The following is a 19,208-nucleotide window of genomic DNA, read 5'->3' on the forward strand; positions in this document are numbered from 1 at the left end:
TGATGGTACAGTTCTACACGGCCATCGTTGAGTCCATCATCTGCTCCTCCATCACCGTCTGGCACCCTGCAGCCACAGCCAAAGACAAGTGCAGGCTGCAGAGCATCATCCGCTCGGCCGAGAGGGTTATCGGCTGCAATCTGCCTTGCCTCCAGGTCCTGTTCACTTCCAGGTCACTGAAGCGGGCCAGAAAGATTGTCGCCGAGCCCTGCCACCCTGGACACTCCTGTTCGAGTCCCTCCCCTCGGGGAGGAGGCTGCGGTCCATCATGACCACGACCTCCCGCCACACCAATAGCTTTTTCCCGACGGCGGTCGGGCTCATCAATGGACCCCGGGACTGACTGACTGTCACCCCCAGGACTACCACCTCTTCTTCCACCTTCCTCTCTCCTCCTTCTTCCCGCTCCTTCCTCTTCCTCCTCCCTCCTTGCGTTGATTGTTGTTTGTCATGTCCAAATGTTGCACCTTCCACCAAAAAAAATTCCTCGTTTGTTTGTGAAAACATTCATTCTTTGGCAATAAACCTGTTTCTGATTCTGATTCTGATGTCCGGATGACGGAATGGAATATTTAAAAATGGAGAAAGTTTAAATACCTGATGTTTGAAAAATACTTTAATTTTTTGGGGCAGAATGAAAACAACTCATGTAGCTACACGTTGAGAATAATCAGCTGTGACTGCGGAGATGTTTTTGATTGAGGCGTCTTCTTCTTCCTCCTCTTCCTCTCACAGCTCTAGAGGCCTCAGCAGAGCTTTCGCTTCCTGGTCCGTAGACGGGACGTCAGACAGGTGCTGGAGGAAAGGTCGTCCGTGGATGCAGGTTCGGTTGTTCTCAGCGAGCTGCCGATCCATCCGGAGAAGAGTTTCCTCCACGTCTTCCCTGGATAGATTTGTAGGTAACTGACGGGCGAGTCGTACTGCTTCCCCCTGTGAGGTAAAAGACACAATATAAATATATATATATATACACACTACCGTTCAAAAGTGTGTTCAAAAATAAGAACATTTCGAAGAAAAGCAGTTTTATTTCAATGAAGATTACATTAAATGAATCATAAATACCCTCTCTACATAGTTAATGTGGTAAATGACTATTCTCTGGTGTTTAATGAAGTCTCTACATAGGTATATATAGGCCCATCTCCAGTGTTCTAGTGGTACATTGTGTTATCGCCTTAGAAGACTAACGGAGGGGTAGAAAACACTTGAAAACCCTTTTTATGTGCGAGCGCAGCTGAAAACAGTTATGCTGGTGAGAGAAGCTATAAAACTGGCCTTCCTTTGAGCCACAAGAAGAACAACATTAATATTTACAATATAAATCATTATTTATAACCGTGTCAATATCTTGACTATATTTTCTATTCATTTGATTAATAAAAGTGTGAGTTTTCATGGAAAACACCAAATTGTCTGGGTGACCCCATACTTTTGAACGTTAGTGTAAATGATTATTAAACCTTTATTTAACCAGGTGAATCCCATGGAGATTAAAAATCTCTTTTTCGAGTGAAACCTGGACAAGACAGGCAACAACATAAGAAACACAGAACAAGACAAACTAAAAGTTAAAAGAGACAGTGACATAAGTTAATTTAAAAGCAGTACGTGCGATCAGTTCTTTTAGTTTTTAAATATTCTGCAACATATTCCAGGATGAGGGTGCAGAGTACACAAAAGCCCCTTTCCCCCCCATTTCCATCCTGGCATTTGGGACTTTATACTATATAACAGTGAATCCATTGCTAAGCTTAATTCATAGCGTCTCTCACTTGCAGGTAGTTTGTGACTTTAAGTGGCCGGCACTCGTGCACGGCCCGGGCCTTCCTGTGAAGCACGGCTGTCAGGATCTCCCCGAGGTCGTCCACGCCGAGGAAAGGCACGCAGTCTGCCATCGCCGTCACTTCCAGATGTCTCTCGGCCGACGTGAGGCCTGGCCAAAACAAGCAGAAAACAAGGATTAATATACTCCAGACGCTACTACTATCTCCAGGAAAGAATAATAAATAAATATTGTGGTTTTACGGCTGGAGTGAGGACCAAGTCAAACAAGCGAGGAGCCAAATGGAGTGTTAAAGGACTAATAGGAGCCCCAGCAGACTGGAAGGAAGTTGTCTTGTCTGGTGGAAGAATGATAGCTTATCATTTCACGAGGAACTACTGCAAATCATGCACAATTTAGATTTCTGACACTTGACTACTAAAAAAAAAAAAAAAAGTAAAAAAAACTAAAAATGGACAAATAGAGGCATAATATTTAGATATGCCGGAGCAACACTGGAGAGCAACTTAAAACTTAACCGTATCGACTGTATTGTCATAAAAGGAGAACACAATAAGTAACTTGCTTACTTACTTACTTGCTTACTTACTGACTTACTTGCTTGCTTACTTTCTTACTGACTTACTTGCTTAATTGCTTGCTTACTGACATACTTACTTGCTTACTGACTGACTTGCTTACTTACTTGCTTACTTACTGACTTGCTTACTTACTGACTTACTTGCTTACTTGACTTGCTTACTTACTGACTTACTTGCTTGCTTGCTTACTGACTTGCTTGCTTACTTACTTGCTTGCTTACTTACTGACTTGCTGACTTGCTTACTTACTTGATTGCTTACTTACTGACTTACAGACATACTTGCTTGCTTACTTACTTACTTACTGACTTGCTTGCTTACTTACTGACTTGCTTGCTTATTTGCTTACTTGCTTACTGACTTAATCACTGACTTACTCACTTCCTGACTTACTTGCTTGATTGCTTGCTTACTTACTCACTCACTTACTTGCTTATCCCTTGTGCAATGAAGCCACCTCATGTGTGTGTGTGTGTGTGTGTGTGTGTCGCTACCTTGCCCCCCCCACCGAGGCTGGCAGTGCCAAATGAAAATTCCATGAATGTCTTAAAGGGCAGCAGCCATTGTCAACACATGCACACTGGGGTACCGACCCACTGTGAGACCACTCAGGCGGGCAGAGAGCCAATGTCAGGCGAGGTGAACCACTCCAGCAACAAAAACAACCGACTTCTTCATTACACTATAAACAAGACGTGTCCTGTAATCATCGGAACACTCTACTAACGTACTACTTATCAATATTAGGACAACAAGTCAACAAAAAATGCTTAGTTTAAACATAATTATGCTTTCTGATCAGGTCATTGCATTATATTTTTATACTAGCTGCATTATACTAATTTGATGTTTTCAGTAATCAGATATTTGGGGTTAATATTGCTAATTTCTTAATTTGTTAAAGTGTTAAAATATGTGCTCGGTTCAAAGATAACTTTACTCCTTTCATGTGTATGTGTGAATAAAGGTCCTTTGGTCAATGTATAAATAATATATGAAGTCGTCAGAACGTGTTATTTTAACACTATTTCCTGATCCATTATAGAAGATTTTAAAAACTCCATTTCATCATTCAGAGTTTTTCACGATGGACAAGATGTGTTAAAGGAATATCTAGTCACAAAAACTCAGAAATATTATCTGCCTTTAATTCAGTGACTCAGTACTAGGACATTTTAAATGATGGCAAATCAATGAGGAAAAATATTTTGTTAAAAGGTCTCATGGATTATGTTATTTAACACAAAAAACGCGACTCAAGAAAATAATAAATAATAAGAAAGGCCTTTTATATAATATATATGTGAGGGGGACTGTGGGTCAGTGGTTAGCAGGTCCATCTTTCAGTCACGGGGTTGGCGGTTCAATCTCCGCCCTAGTCGTTGTGTCCTTGAGCAAAGACACTTAACCCTGAATTGCTCCCTGTAGCTGTGTCTACCGTGTATGAATATAACATGATTGTAATTCACTTTGGATAAAATAGTCAGCTAAATGATATGTAATGTAATACATAATGCAGTCAGAATTTGTATTTACAGCATACCTGGAGTGAGTTTGATTTTAAAGCCGTTAGCCACGAGCCTGGGGTCGGAGAAGAGGACCCCTCCGCTCAGCTCGGGGCTTTGTTTCTCCATGTCGCACAAAGCCTCTGTGTATGCAGCCCCCCCCAGACTCCTATACGAGAGACACAAGGAGATGGTTAACATACAACATGTGCAACATAACATATTAAACAACATGTTTTCTAGGAAATGAGAGAAAGCCCGAATAGAAACCAAGGATTAGAATTTTGTTTAACCTAAAAATAGTCTCAAGCATATATGCATGTTAAGAAATCGGATGAGTGTGCAGTTATTCCACATGGGTTGGCATTTTGCTGGTGAGAAAGTGATACGTTACCCATCTGTTAACTGGATAGGGTTCTGGAGACTCACTGCTGGAAGTATATTATTCTCCAGGAGTCTCTTAAACAGCAAGGCCTCCTCCACTCGAAACGGGTTTAACAACATAAGCTTCTGACCGCGTAAAATGACCCAGGCGCCCGGAGAGGCCAGCCGGTTTACAAGACGGAGGCCCCGCGGCGCCTCGGCGCTTTGGGACGAGAGGCGCCGCAGCCGCAGCCGGAGGGCGGCGACGCTGCAGGGGAGGAGCCGCGAGGGCTTTGGCGGCGCCGCGGGGTTCCTCGTCTTCTTTTGGGGCTGTGCTGAGAAGAGCTGGTCCAGCAGCTGCTGGTTGGACAGCGGCGCTTTGCGTTTCTGGCCCCTCGGGGTGCTGAAGCTCGTCTCCCCGGGGCCCTCAGCCGAAGCCAACTTGGTCCTCTGGTCGTGGTGTTCCAGGTGTTTTTTAGCCTTCTCCTCGTACCTGCAGAGTTCAACCGAGTCTCTTTGAGTTATAACAGTGGTGACGACCCTTTAACCCTTTATGGGGCACTCAGTGAAATACTTTGAAACTCAAAATGTCAACACTGAAGTGCTATTGGAGGACATAACAATCCTGTTTCACTGTTGTGACATAAAAAAATATTGTTTTTAGGTGGAAAATCAACATCAACGAAGTGACCATATATGGTTCCTCGCCCGATAAAAGGTTAAAATCTATTCCGGCATGCATTGATTTGGATATTTCTATTTGGAAAAAACGTTCCCAAACGCCGAGGCTAAATTAAGAAGGGCTCTCCACCGAAGTTAGACGGGAAAGTTCAGTTTGCTCATCATCACGATGAGTCCGCCAAAGAACCCAAATTATGTCATCTGGGTTTGACACGTCAATAATTTAACGCATTCGTTTCCACAGCCTTTAAATGACTTCAAAATGTAGTCACGATCAAATTAGCCGTTCAAAATGCGGTTAAAACAGCAGTCATACCCAACCTGGGCACCTGAATAAGTGATACAGATCTCTGAGGGAGCCAGGTTTGAAAATAAATAAATAAGAATTATTACCTCCATCTGCCAAATCTGCTGACTGGCCAACTATGTGTCACTCCTCATACCGCTTGTGTGGGTTGGATTTTAAATGAAACTTAACCTTATGTTGTGGTTTCTATTGATAAATAATAACTTTAAAAAAAATCAAAGACTGTATACGTAAAGGGAAGTATCAGTTCATAGCAGTTATTGTCTCTTAAATCTGGTCACTATCGAGTCACTATGAATGTCTGTTTAGGGGCTTTTGTAGGTTTTGGAGATTTGGAAGACAATTGTAAGAATATATTAAATAAGTAATCAATAAAATCTGCCACAAAATGTGATGCATGTGAGAATCAGGTATTTTATGGCAAGATATTTTTGGAAATGGAGGATATTTCTCCATTAGTGATCCCTGTTGTACAACCTAACCCCCTTTTTAGAGTCTGGAAATTAGAAACACAGCTCATGATCCACAAAAGATTCCAGACGAGACAGGACGCATTTCTCAGGACAGGTCAGGCTGCCCTCCCCCCCTCCCCCCCCCTCCGCCTTGCAAGTAACAAGACATGGAAACGACTGCTGGAAAGGTGAAGGTCTGGAAACTCACTTCTTACGTTCTTCCTCCCTCAGATTTTTCCACCTCTGGTGCACGGTGTCGCTGATCTCCTGCAGGCCGGCTGTAGGTTTCTCCCGAAGGACCTCGGCTCTGGCCTCCTTCTCGAACAGGCCGGCGGGAGATAGCGGCGCCCTCATGGCGCGGTTGCTGATCAGGTCGTAGGCCGTCAGAGCAGCCCGCTTCTCCGTGATGGCGTTGAACGCCTTTTTGTCGGAGACGCTCCGACTCTCGATCTCGTCGGAGTCGGAACGGCTGTGCTTGGAGGGCCGGTGGATCTCGACGGGCCGCAGGGGTTCTCCCGACACGGGGTCGGTCAGAGCCGTCCCCCGGCTCCAGCTTCGGCCGATATCCGGTCCTTGCTTTGAGCCGTCTCATCGTCGCAGAGAGAGACGTCGGTCTCGAGCCCGGCGGGGAACCGGTCGACCACCCAGTCCTCCGCCACGGAGGACGAGGAGCTGCCGTTGGAGAGCCGGCGGTCCAGCGAAGCGGCGGCGCTCGTTGCTCGAGCCGCGGCGCCGTGTTCGGGCGCCTCGTTGAGGAAGCGATCGCGCAGGTTACCCAGACCGTTGACCCTCTCTGCGCTTTGGGACGAGGGGGACGTCTCACGCTTCTCAGCTGGGGGGTCACCACCATCGTGCCGATAGCCGTAGAGAGAAACCAGTAATGCATCTAATGCGGTCAGCACAGCTTCCTACATTTCAGACGGACCACAGACGATGCACAGAATTTGTAAGCTAGGGTTTTTATTCCCTCCTCCCCCAAATGAAGCAAGGCTGGATCATGACTTAATACACTGAATTTCATAGCTACCTTGTCGTGAAGAAGAACCTGGGTCTTGTCAGGTGTCAGATTGACGTCGACTGACGACGGTGGAACCGTGATTTTAAGCATGGCGGTGGGATAGCGGTTCCGGATCGGGTCATTCGGATACTGAGCGGTGTAGTGTTGACGTAGCAACTGAGGACGGATCACACGGTATAACGTGGCCAAGTAAACATGATGTGAAAGAATGGCATTTGAGAAAAACATTTTTTTTTAAAAAGGTATTCATTGTACGAATCGTGTTGTATCGAGTTTTCCAGAATGACTCTACCTTCATTACATCTTTTTGGTGGACAGGCCGGTTGTTGACGAATATGAATGTCTTGTCAGTGCCGGAAGAGCTCGTAGAGGAGTAATCCGCTCCGGGTTTGGGAAAAAAGCCTTCTAAAAGAATCTGAATAAAATACACAACAATGACGGTTATTAAAACAGACAAAGACATCACCACGAAAATGATGGTCGTAATAAAAGTTGTTTCTTAAATGAGACCGTCGGGCTTTTGCGAACCCTTTCAAATCGACATGCTCAGCGGCATAGCATCGTAATACCTAAATGGGCCAGCGTCATATATACACCAGGGCAAAGGGCAAAACTGCCCCTAAGAAATATAATTTTGAAAAAATGCCCCCATAATTTCCTCCAATAATTATGATAATTTAATAGCCTTTTATTTTTGTTCTTTGTTGAGCGTGTCCGATCTGTATTGCCTGTACTGTACACACAAAAAATCAATAAATATAATTTAAATCATTAAAAAAAGAAAGAAATAATGTATTATTGTTAATAGTTGTTTAACTTTTTTTTATAACAATAAATAACCACAAAGAAATAAGAATAATATTGAATATAATTAATGTTTTCTGTTTGTTTTGTGTAAAAAAAAATATCTAAGAAAACTATTTGAATCTGTAGACTACTGCCTCATAGTCTTATTATTGCTATTTTTATGACAATTGCTCATATACTGTAAGAATAAATAAGTATATTTATTATTTTTGAACAAAGGTTAAATGTTATTTCACAAGTTTCAAAAAGTGCCCCCGATTTATTTTTAAATGCCCCTGGATTTCAGTCACTGGGGGCAAAAGTTGCCCCGTAAAAAAGATGTAAATTTCCTACCCTGAACGGAGCCATTCATTCTGGTTGTGTGCAGGCAAACCGGCGCTCAGTACTCAGTACATGTACGCGATCACGGTGTAGTGAGCTAACGAGGAGTAAAAGCTCACAACACTCACCGCAACGCAACTCCTTTCAATTTTAACGTCTTAGCACCGAACTCTTGGTAACAACAATCGAGACAGGCAGGCGGTGACACGCCCGAGTTTGTGGGTTCCTCTCAACATGCAGGCTCCAACATGTACACCATTACCGTTCACCCGGAATCGTGCCAGAGGCATTTCTCGTGAGCTCAAACTGATGACTTGACATTAAAAGCAAAACAAACAAAAACTTAAAAACTCCATTATTAAAGTAAGCTGGTAAGAAAATTATGGAAAGCTATTATATTAAAGTTCTATAGATTGCCGCGATGCCCCCCCCCCCCACCCACCCAAATGGCCACAGGCTCATTATTAGCAGCAACGCACGCTAATGAAGATAATAAATTAACTGCCTTTTCAGGATCGGGGCACATATGCTTCTCTCTATTTCGGGCTCATTAGGGTCACTTTATGAGAGAACGAATGGCACCTCTGGCCCCCCGATAGGGCCCCACGGGCTGTGTGTAGTCCTGCAGCCCCAAAATAGAATTTTAAAAAGTGTCACATTTTGTTCTGCAAGAGGACCACGCTATTACAACTCTCCCGCAGCGAGGCCCCGAGGAAATTGTCAACCTGGTTCCCTTGATCTCTGCGCTTTTGGAGAGGAGAAACGCTATTTTTTTTTCCATCGCCGAAGTGAGAGAAAGAGGGAAAAGGTGAAAGAAGGTCGCTCTCATGACCGAGCAGCAAAATAACAACAACAAAGAGAGGAAAATGAGAGAGAAACGGGGTGAAGACTGCTGGCCCACATCTGTCTGACTGGATCAGTCGGCGGCCGGGCAGCAAGGAGCCTCGTGACAACTACCGTGACCACGCAGAAAGTTACCGCAGCTTAGCTAACGAAAAACGCTTGACCACATCTGCTGGCTTCAGACCAGGTGTTCGCGATGAGGTTATGAGCTCACGGGTCCAGCATGTAACGTGCATGCTCTGCAGAAAAGTACCCGTTCTCTACAAGGCATTTAATTTAATATTGACTGTTACAATTCTGCGTTTCTAAAGCAAGTAGAAGCAAAACAAGACATTTAGTCATCGTAATTTATTCTCAATGCAATTCAACATATTTCAATATTCCTTTCTTGTTCCGCACGAGTTTCACACAACGTCAAAGACACGGACTGAAAGAAGATTCAACCGCATCAAAGTACCGGATTCGATTTTAATGTTGATTGAAAATGACACGCAATTTTAGGATGGACTTTCATTTTTTTCCAACAGGCAGGGCTAGACGATAAGAGTTGCAAGGTTGGCAACCATTTTCAAGAAATTGGCAACCACTTTTTGGCCTTTTGGTGCCAACAGTGGAATCTACTTTTATAAGTAAAAAATAGCCACAACTAACGAAAGATTGCAGCCGAAAAAAAGAAAATATACATGATATATACTTTTTTTTTTCTTCGGCTGCAAATTTTTTGGCAGCAACCTTGTTATATATATATATATAGACACACACATATATATATATATCGAAAATATATATCTAATTATTTTATAATAAATATCAAATATAAATATATTTTATAATATATATCCAATATATTATATAGATCAAATATATATATATATAAATATATTTTATGAAATATATATATATTTATAAAATACTTTGTACATAAATATATTTTTATAAATATATTATTTTCAGTTTTCAGCTGATTAGCAATTTTATAAGTTGAGCCCTGATTGGCCACTAACATTATTTTGTGGACTTTCGACGCAGGCATGACCTAACTGACTTACTGTCAATGATCGGCATCGACTTGTTGAGTAATAATTGGTGATTTTAACATCCATGTTGACAGCCTCAAGGACAGTGTTGATATCACGGTCTCTTGCTTTCTGATAGCTCTCCTGACCGAGTTACAGCGGAGGCCTCCATATTTCTCACGTTGTGGTTGCTGATGTTATTCTCTCCGATCACGCTTGTGTCTTCTTTTAAAAAGCAGGCGAGCTGTCAGCATCTCCGCGTGAGGCAAACGGGTCCACGTCATCCACGCTTCCTCTTAAAACCCAATTCTATCTGCACGACACAATTTGATCCTGTCGGCCATAACTCCGGGACGAGATTGTGTTACGTTTAAGTTCTTCCTCCTGCAGCCTCGACATTCTCCCACCAGGCTTTCTAAAGAATGTTTTTAATTGCACGGGCACCACGACCCCCTGGAAATAGCCAATACCCACTCTCCTTTCAGGCCATTTCCCCCAAAATACTGACATTATTTTTTAAAAGGACCTCCCCATTTCCCTGTAAAATCATACAAAAAGTAGTTTTTTCAAGAACTCAATATTTTCTTGAAAGTTAATAGAGTCCTATCTAAAGGGCAGAGACAATTTTGTCTTTGTTGATATTTACAAATCTGAACCAACAGCAATGACTTGGGGATTTCCCCCAGGGTACGTTCTGGGTCCCAGCTTTATTCACCATCTAGCTTGGGAAAGATTTACATATATATAGAACTAGAAACCCAGATTATTATCAACCAACAATATAGCCACTGAATAAGTGCGTTGAACAAACCAATGAGTGGAATGCGCTCTAAGATCCGGCTCGCTGACCTTCCCCCTGGGTCAGAAACAAAAACAGAAGCCACAGATCTAGACTGAACTTCCAGAACCTTCAGATCTGACACCGACCTTTCGTTCTTTTAAATTGAAGCTTAAATCGATTTCCCCCCCCGACGTCATTTAAAGACATTCGATTCTTATACTTCTGCACCCCTTAAATCCTTTAAAAATCAACCTTATTTCTACAGTTCATTCTCATTTCTTTTCTCTTTTCTGACGTGTTTAATGACTGTGTAAAGCACTTTGACTGCCTTCTCTCTAAAATGTGAATGATTTTATTAAGTTATGCACATACATGTTTTTCTTGTCAGCAATGTTCCCAAAAATGTAAATATTTCTTAAATTAACTCTGTTTTGTCGCTGTCTCTTTACACTTTTAGTTTATTTTAACTCTTCTTGTTCTGTGTTTCTTGTGTTGCTGCCCGTCTTGTCCAGGTCACCCTCGAAAAAGAGATTTTAAATCTCAAATAAAGGTTTAAATAAAGAAAATGAAAACCAAAGAAAACTGTAGTTTTGTTCTTCTTTCTCTCGTCTGTGCATATTTAACCTGTACTAACCTCCGGTTGCTCTTGGTGATGGTGGCATGGGAGCAGGTTGGCGACGACGACGGCTCCCAGCGTAGCCAGGAGGGCACTTCTGTGGTCGGCCGCCGTGGCCTTCTGCCAGATCACCACCTGCAACGACACCCGTCAGGACACCACGTGTACGGCTAGGAACGTACATTTAGTTTCTGTCCAATGATTCAGCGAGAGATGGACAAAAAAGAAAACGTAGCAGAAGACTCATCAATCTAAGACTCAATGTAGGGAACAGAAAAGATAAAACGGAGAGATTTTTAAAATGTACATTCAAAATTAACCGTTTCGTTATTTTCTCATCGAGAAGATCTGATGGCTTTATCTAAACTTCAAACCCAATATGACACATGAGACCAATACTTGTAGCTGTATTAGAACAACAAAAAACAGCTGAGTCGATAAAACAATAGCCATAGCAAACTAAAGGTTGCAGCTGAAAAAAAAGAAAAACAAAAAAGACTTGATATATATACACACATTGATTTTTTTCTTATTTTTTTTCCGGCTGCAACCATTTGGCTGCAACCTTTCGTTATATATATATATATATATATATCAATATATTTATTATTATATATTTATTTATTATATATCTATAAATATATAAATATAACATTATATATAAATATATATATCATTATATATAAATATATATATAAATATATATATAAATAAATAAATATATTGAGACACACCATCTAAGAAATTGGGAGATTTCTTGGAGCAGCAGCAAACATATTTACATATACAATAAAATAGCAGGGCACATTACATTTAAGAATTTAGATAATAAAGTACATGAATCAAAAAAAATTAAAGCATATACAGTGTATCGAAAGTATAAAGTGACATTTATTGATGTTCAATTTGAGGCGGATCAGGCCAAAAGGTGACTTATTCTTCAGTCTTTTTGCAAATATTATGATTATGTACATTTAAAAAAAGGTCACATGCTTATCCCATTTCGGAACGTGTCGGATCATAAAATATCTTTCGCTTCCCAATATGTTGACAACCGCAAACGTGTGGTGGCGAGTGGTTTGTGTCCTCCAGTGAATATATTACCCGGGTGTAGATTTCAAAAAGCATGCAGTGCGTTCGCGGGGCATGTCTCGGCTATTAAATACGCAATTTGGCCCCCGTGTAAATGGATCAGTCCTGTAAACGGTCCTCGAAGAAGCCGTGAAACACGACACGGGCCAAATAGCAGCGTTGGAGATAAAGGATAGGGGTGGCCGAGTGCTGATTGTACGAAAATGTCTTCGCTACCTTCCTCCGACCGCCTCTAAAAAAAAGGGTTATTTGGGAGTTTTTCCTGATCCGATGCGAGGTTTTGGGGCAGGGATGTCTATATGTACAGATTGTAAAGCACTCCGAGACAAATTTGTAATTTGTGAAATTGGGCTATACAAATAAACTGAATTGAATTGAATTAAAACTGATTTCTATGAACGCGTGGCCCCTCCGTGACCCGCGCCACCTCTATACACTTCTGTGTATACACACTGGCTGCGGCCCCGAAACAGAATCCGGGCTTAAGTCCGCAGCTGTGTTCAGCAACTTACTTACTCAGGTGTCATAATCGGCCCAAAATCAGAGCACAGTCAGCCATATTTGTGTTTGGAGCATCAGACAGTTTCGCTAGAGTTATACAATGGAACTAAATACCTGGCTTTTTTTTTCGGTATTATTGTGCACTCCAAAAGTCTAAAACCCCCTGCCACCAAGGGGGCAGAGTCCTAAAAAGTGAACAGAACTGGTTAAAAAACTTTTTTTTTTAAACTAAATTGCTGACACTTCCATTTAACTAATGAAGATGAATGACTGAAGATGAAATGGATGATCAATTATGAACGTTTCGGTGCTATTTGTATATTTAATTAAGCTTTTATAGTCAACTGCCTCCTCCAACAATCCAGGCCACATCTTGAATGCCATATCAATACATTTGTTAGATGTCAAAAAGCCCCTTTCATACATGTCTCTCACTCAAATAATAAATACTATCGGCGAACCTGTTGAAAACGTATCTATTTAAAAAAATATAAATGTTTACTCACTTTTTTTCCTTTTCGTTTTCAACAACAGAATATATATTTTCATACAGTCACTTTCTTTGCTAATTTTCCAGTTGTATATCTCGGTACACGTGATATTCAGGTACACAGTGTACACAATCAACAGACAACAAATGGTGCTCACACCAATACATTTTTTAATTCAATAAAATATTGTAAATAATAATTGTCCACTCCTGAGTGTAGTGTTGTATGTGCTATATAATCATTTAAGTAATTTATTAAGTGACATGTCAAAAATGTTCTGGTTCCATCCTGATGTGATGATGTACTGCTTTCACCAAGTGTTAAATCAATATTTGTGTGTGTGTGTGTGTGTGTGTGTGGGGGGGGGGGGAGTTGAACAACTGCTCGGACGAAACAAGGAGATTTGTCGACGTCAGGTTGAGCTCTGGAGGATTGTGACAAGGGAATCATTTTTCCAGTTTTCTGAACGATTGAAAGAAAAACGTTCCAACAGATCGGACCGATCGGTATAATAAACACGATGTGCTGTGTTCCGGAAAGGTCGTACGTTTTGAGGCTCCTTTATAAGTCTTAATAAAAACCTACAAGTATATATATATATTTTTTATACGTGATATTTTTATTTTTTACAGAAATACCACCTTCAAAAGTAAGAATACCTAATAATAGTAAAACTTAAAGATAAATAAAAAAGTAAAAGTAAAAATTAACCATGCTTCTGGCCAAGAAGGGCCATAAGGAAACACAAAAATAAAAATGTTAAAGCAGGAAAATAATTATAAATAAGAGTATTTATTTATTTTAATGTCCTGGAAAAACAACTCGATAACCTTCAAGTCGGTCCGTTAGTCGGAGGTTGGCGTGTTCCTCGAGAGCTTCGACCAGACAAATTAATATCCTTAGTCCCCCGGATGACGTCATAGCTCAAAGAATCGCACTGACGACCAAACATTAGACAATTACCGTTTTCAAGAAGGTGTTAAATGAATAATTTACCTAACAAGCTCCAGAATATACTTTTGCAATCTTCTGTTTTAGAGATTTTACACAGAATTTAGTGACATGTGCATGACAGGGTGGGTTATAGGCTTATAGTATTCTTCTATTTTCATTTATTTATTGAATCTCAAATAATAAAAATTTACAGATTATATATATATATTTTTTAAAAGCTGCACTAAATCTCCATTTCTGCTCTGTGCAGCATTGATCTCCATACAGACCATTTATAGTCAGTGTGAAGTGAATAGTTACTTCATTCAGTTTATCATTCATAATTTATTTCACTGGAAGCAACCGTTTATGAGAAAGTGCTTCATAAATATAATGTAATATCAGTAGTCGCAGCTCCATATGCAGTAGTGGTAGTGGTAGTGGTGGTAGTAGTAGTAGTGGTAGTAGTAGTAGTAGTGGTTGTGGTAGTAGTAGTAGAAGTAGTAGTGGTAGTTGTAGTAGTAGTGGTAGTGGTATTTGTAGTAATATTGGTAGTGGTAGTAGTAGTGGTAGTCGTGGTAGTGGTATTTGTAGTAATATTGGTAGTGGTAGTAGTAGTGGTAGTGGTAATATTAGTAGAGGTAGTTGTAATCATAGTAGTGGTTGTCGTAATATTAGTAGTGGTAGTGGTAATAGTAGTAGTAGTAATATTAGTAGTGATAATAGTAGTAGTATCAAAATGTTAAGCTTCATGGGATCACGCGTACCTTTCTTCCCTCTTCGATCTAAATGACAGTCCTGTGTATCAATAATCTTACATAGAATGTAATCTCACATGGGCTTTAAGTGATTTTACACATTGTTAAAATATATTATATATATATAAACTGTAAATACATGATGAGCCAGGGATGTTGGTTCATTTGAAGAGCAACGAGGACATCTAGTGGACGCTGTGCATGGAGGACATGCTGTCATGAAAAAAAAAATACATAATAAGTTACACTACCGTTGGAAAGTTTAGGGTCACTTATAAAAGAAGAAAAAAAACTTAGAAATGTCCTTATTTTTCAAAGTAAAACACTGGGTTTTTTTCAATGGAGATAACATTAAATTAATCATAAATACACTCTCTACATAGTTAATGTGGTAAATGACTATTCTCTGGTGTTTAATGAAGTCTCTACATAGGTGCATGGAGGCCCATCTCCAGTGTTCTAATGGTACATTGTGTTATTGTCTTAGAAGACTAACGGAGGGGTAGAAAACCCTTTTTATGTGAGCGCAGCTGAAAACAGTTATGCTGGTGAGAGAAGCTATAAAACTGGCCTTCCTTTGAGCCACAAGTTTGAAGAACAACATTAATATTTAAAATATAAATCATAATGTCTAACCTTGTCAATGTCTTGACTATATTGTTTATATATTTCTCAATTAATTTGATAAATTAAAGTGGGAGTTTTCATGGAAAACACAACATTTTCTGGGTGACCCCAAACTTTTGAACGATAGATTAGGTGAAACCAAACTGATCACAACTGCATTTTTTTGCCGAGCCCAAAATAGATTATTATTAAGGTCCCTCAATCATTTTGAGTTGCAATATCACTTTTTTTAAAAGGCACAGCTACACGACTGCTTGGTGAGAGACTGACATAAAAAATAAAAATAAATCACTGACCTTATTGTGAATGAGCGTGAGCCTCAAGCCCGGTTTTATAATGGCGTAGGCCACCAGCAGCTCCTGGATTTTCTTCAGCTCCTCCTTGCACTTCTTGTTCGAGGAGTAGTATTGACGTCTCACCGGCATGTTCTTGAACAGCTTCAGTACGCTCACGGTTGTGCCTGGAAACACAAAGAAGAGGAAAGCAACATATTTATCATCACGTTTAAGGCAAAAGGACTCGGGGAGATAGAGTTATTCTGGAACTCTCCATAATAATTTAAAACTCAAAGAACAGATACTGCTTTTAAATATCAAATTAAAGAAATGGAGGCAGGTTCCCAAAAAATGTTATTTTTTCTTAAATTAACTCTGTTGTTCAATTCAATTCAGTTTATTTTGTATAGCACATTATCACAAAATACAAATTTACCTCAGACGGCTTTACAATCTGTACACATACGACATCCCTGACCTTTGACCTCACATCGGATCAGGAAAAACTCCCAAGAAATAGAAAAAAAACCTTTCATGGTGAAAGAAAGGGAAGACACCTTCAGGAGAGCAACAGAGGAGGACCCCTCTCCAGGATGGACAGATGTCACTCGTCTCTTAACTTTTAGTTCTTTTGACTCGTCTTGTTCTGTGTTTTTTTGTTTCTATTATGTCGCTGCCGTCTTGTCCAGGTCTCCCTCGAAAAAGAGATTTAAAATTTCAATGGGAGTCACCTGATTAAATAAATAAAGGTTTAAAAAATGTAATTAAATAAACACCGTTATAAGGAAGATTTTCATGCGATCCCTTAAAAAAAAGTCCATCATTCTACTGTCTTTTTAAAGATATTCATATATCATATATAATACAAACCCAGAATGAATCACATACAGGAGATAATGCGACTGTGAGTCAAACATGTTGAACTAATGTCAAAGTGTCTCCATTTGCGACCTCAACTTCCACGTCCCGCGTTACCGTTTCAATAAATAAATCAGTCCTCGTTTTTTTGGGGGGGGGGGGGATGCTCGCTACGAGACCGATTACGTTATTTGTGCCTTGCCTCGACCCAAGTGAGACGGCTTCTGGGACACGATCTCCCCCGTGAAGCTAAGCGTGTACTGGGTGCTGACGTCATCCTCCTCCGTCTTCGTGATGACAGCCACCTAAAAGCAAAGAGTACCATAAAAACATCCGGTTACCAACAGTACCAGTTTATATGCTGCATTAAACCAGGGCCTATATTTAATTCCTAACATACAGTGGATACGGAAAGTATTCAGACCCATTAAAATGCGTCACTCTTTGTTTCATTGCAGCCATTTGCTATAATCAAAGAAGTTCATTTTATTTCTCATTAATGTCACTCAGCACCCCATCTTGACAGAAAAACACTGTCTGCAATGAAACAAAGAGTGAACATTTTAATGTTCTTTGGGGTCAATTTGACCCGAGGCTGTTTTCACTGTGTCAAACATATAAGAAATATCAACTTTATATATTTTTAAAGGGTCTGAATACTTTCCGTACCCACTGTATAATCAGGGTTCATACACATGTCTTTACATTTTTAGGACAAAATATGATGTGAAATCTGACAATAGTTCGATTAAAACAATAAATATTTTGACAAATGCCTTTTCTTTTAATCAAACTGCGTAAATTAACATATGAATATATAAAATTCCAACACTTTTGGGATTTTATTTTTTTCAAGGACTTTTCCAAGCCTGGAAATAAACATTCCATGACTTTTCCATGGTTTTCCATGACCATACGAACCCTGTATACTGAGAAATCAAAAATGCTGGCTATTCATGCACATTCATGTTAATGTATGAATGAGAGTTGTTTCGCTCAGTGCACATACACAACGTACAGGTCAATATGCTTTCTTTTTATTCTTTTCATCCGACCGTGACTGTTCGGTGCTTCTCACCTCGGCAACGGAGCAGACGGAGCCCAGCGCCTCCCCTCTGAAGCCGTACGTCTCCAGGCGCTCCAGGTCCTCGTTGCTACAGATCTTCGAGGTGAAGTGCATCACGGCCATCACGGGAGTGTCGGCGGCTTTGATTCCAAGGCCGTTATCGCGCACTTCTATCCGGTCCAAACCGTAGTTCTCCTGCAAACAAATACAATAATACTTTCAACTGCCTGTGCAACTGGTGGGGAAATCCAAATCAGCATTTTTTAAAAGTATTTAAAAGCACATGCTAAAAGTGAAATGTTCCAAAGTCCCGAGATGCAAATCATAGACGTACTCTTGCATCAACAGCTCTATCGAGACACATCTTCTCACTAATCAATCGTATTTTCAAAAACACATTTCTCCTTGTTCCAAAGTCCTCCAGAGGTCGTACCAGTTTAATGTCGATGCTCGAAGCTTCGGCGTCCAGGGAATTTTCCATCAGTTCTTTCACAACGTTCAACGGAGAGGTGATGACTTGGGTGCTGGACAACAGCCGGACTGTGTCCGGAGGCAGCTGCTTCATGATTTAAGGGACCTGTTGTATAGAGAAGTCTGGTTTTAGGTTGATACTTTTGAGTGTTGTTGAGGCACGATTGATGACCCAGAATGACCCAGAATGTTTTCAGATGGGTCTTACCCAAACACAGACAAGTTAAACCAGTTTCATTCGTGGCAATGAAAATACAGACATGAGTGCAAGCTTGCAATGTCGACAATTATATATATTTTTGCAGCACACTTGTAGTAAGAACTGATCGTACCTGGGAGCATAGACTAACACATTGAGATGAACAATTAACAAACGCGTCAGACTGAGCATTTACATTAATTAACAAGCATTGGTCTTGATTGAAACCAGATAATTAAGTCTTGATTTCTGGTTTCCAAATGATTCTTTATTGCAAAAATACTAATGTATTGCAGTCACCTGACAGAAACACTAACCTGGCTGTATTATATGTTGCGAGAGCAGCACCAGTTTACTGAAACACTGACATATTATTTTAGTCAGAAACTATTAAATAAGAGGAAAGTTAAACAATGGGTTATTTACAGTGGTGTTACGTTACTGAGCATAACGTTAGCTAACTTAATTTGCTAACTAGCTTGGACTCGTTAGCTAACCATTAAAACCCTCGCTTTCTCATGAACCTGAAAACACTCATATTAAGCTAAACACCAGTGATCATAAATAGCTAAATATTAGTTAGATACTGACTTGGCAGAGACCTTTTGACTTCAGACCGTGTGGAATCGATTCATAAACAGCCATGAGCCCTAACGGCGGAAACGACCTGATTCCCGCCCCCTTGCTGGCACGCTGATTGGTTAGAAGGGACCGGGTTTCTTGTGTAATTTCACCCTGCGTTTAGACTAAAAGGTACAACTTTCGCTCCGGCTAATTAGAAACCTATCTTTTTGTTGTTAACACTATTGTCATGCCTCTAACCAACCCCATACTTTCTGGCACATTTAATCTAAACGTCA

At 40.4% G+C, this 19,208-nt stretch overlaps 1 protein-coding gene across 1 annotated transcript; it reads right to left on the reverse strand.

The window, feature by feature from the left end:
• Positions 1-598: 598 nt before the first annotated feature.
• Positions 599-19,015, reverse strand: pms1 (PMS1 homolog 1, mismatch repair system component). The gene is given in 14 exon segments (XM_056432175.1): positions 599-930; positions 1,776-1,936; positions 3,911-4,041; positions 4,267-4,728; positions 5,884-6,229; positions 6,232-6,583; positions 6,703-6,849; positions 6,986-7,108; positions 11,096-11,212; positions 15,776-15,939; positions 16,815-16,917; positions 17,691-17,873; positions 18,112-18,255; positions 18,951-19,015. Coding segments are annotated over 13 exon segments (2,622 nt in total). The 5' UTR covers positions 18,244-18,255; positions 18,951-19,015; the 3' UTR covers positions 599-729.
• Between the last annotated feature and the right edge of the window lie 193 nt (positions 19,016-19,208).

The sequence above is a fragment of the Pseudoliparis swirei genome, chromosome 2, assembly GCF_029220125.1.
Source record: "Pseudoliparis swirei isolate HS2019 ecotype Mariana Trench chromosome 2, NWPU_hadal_v1, whole genome shotgun sequence".
Taxonomy (NCBI): Eukaryota; Metazoa; Chordata; class Actinopteri; order Perciformes; family Liparidae; genus Pseudoliparis; species Pseudoliparis swirei.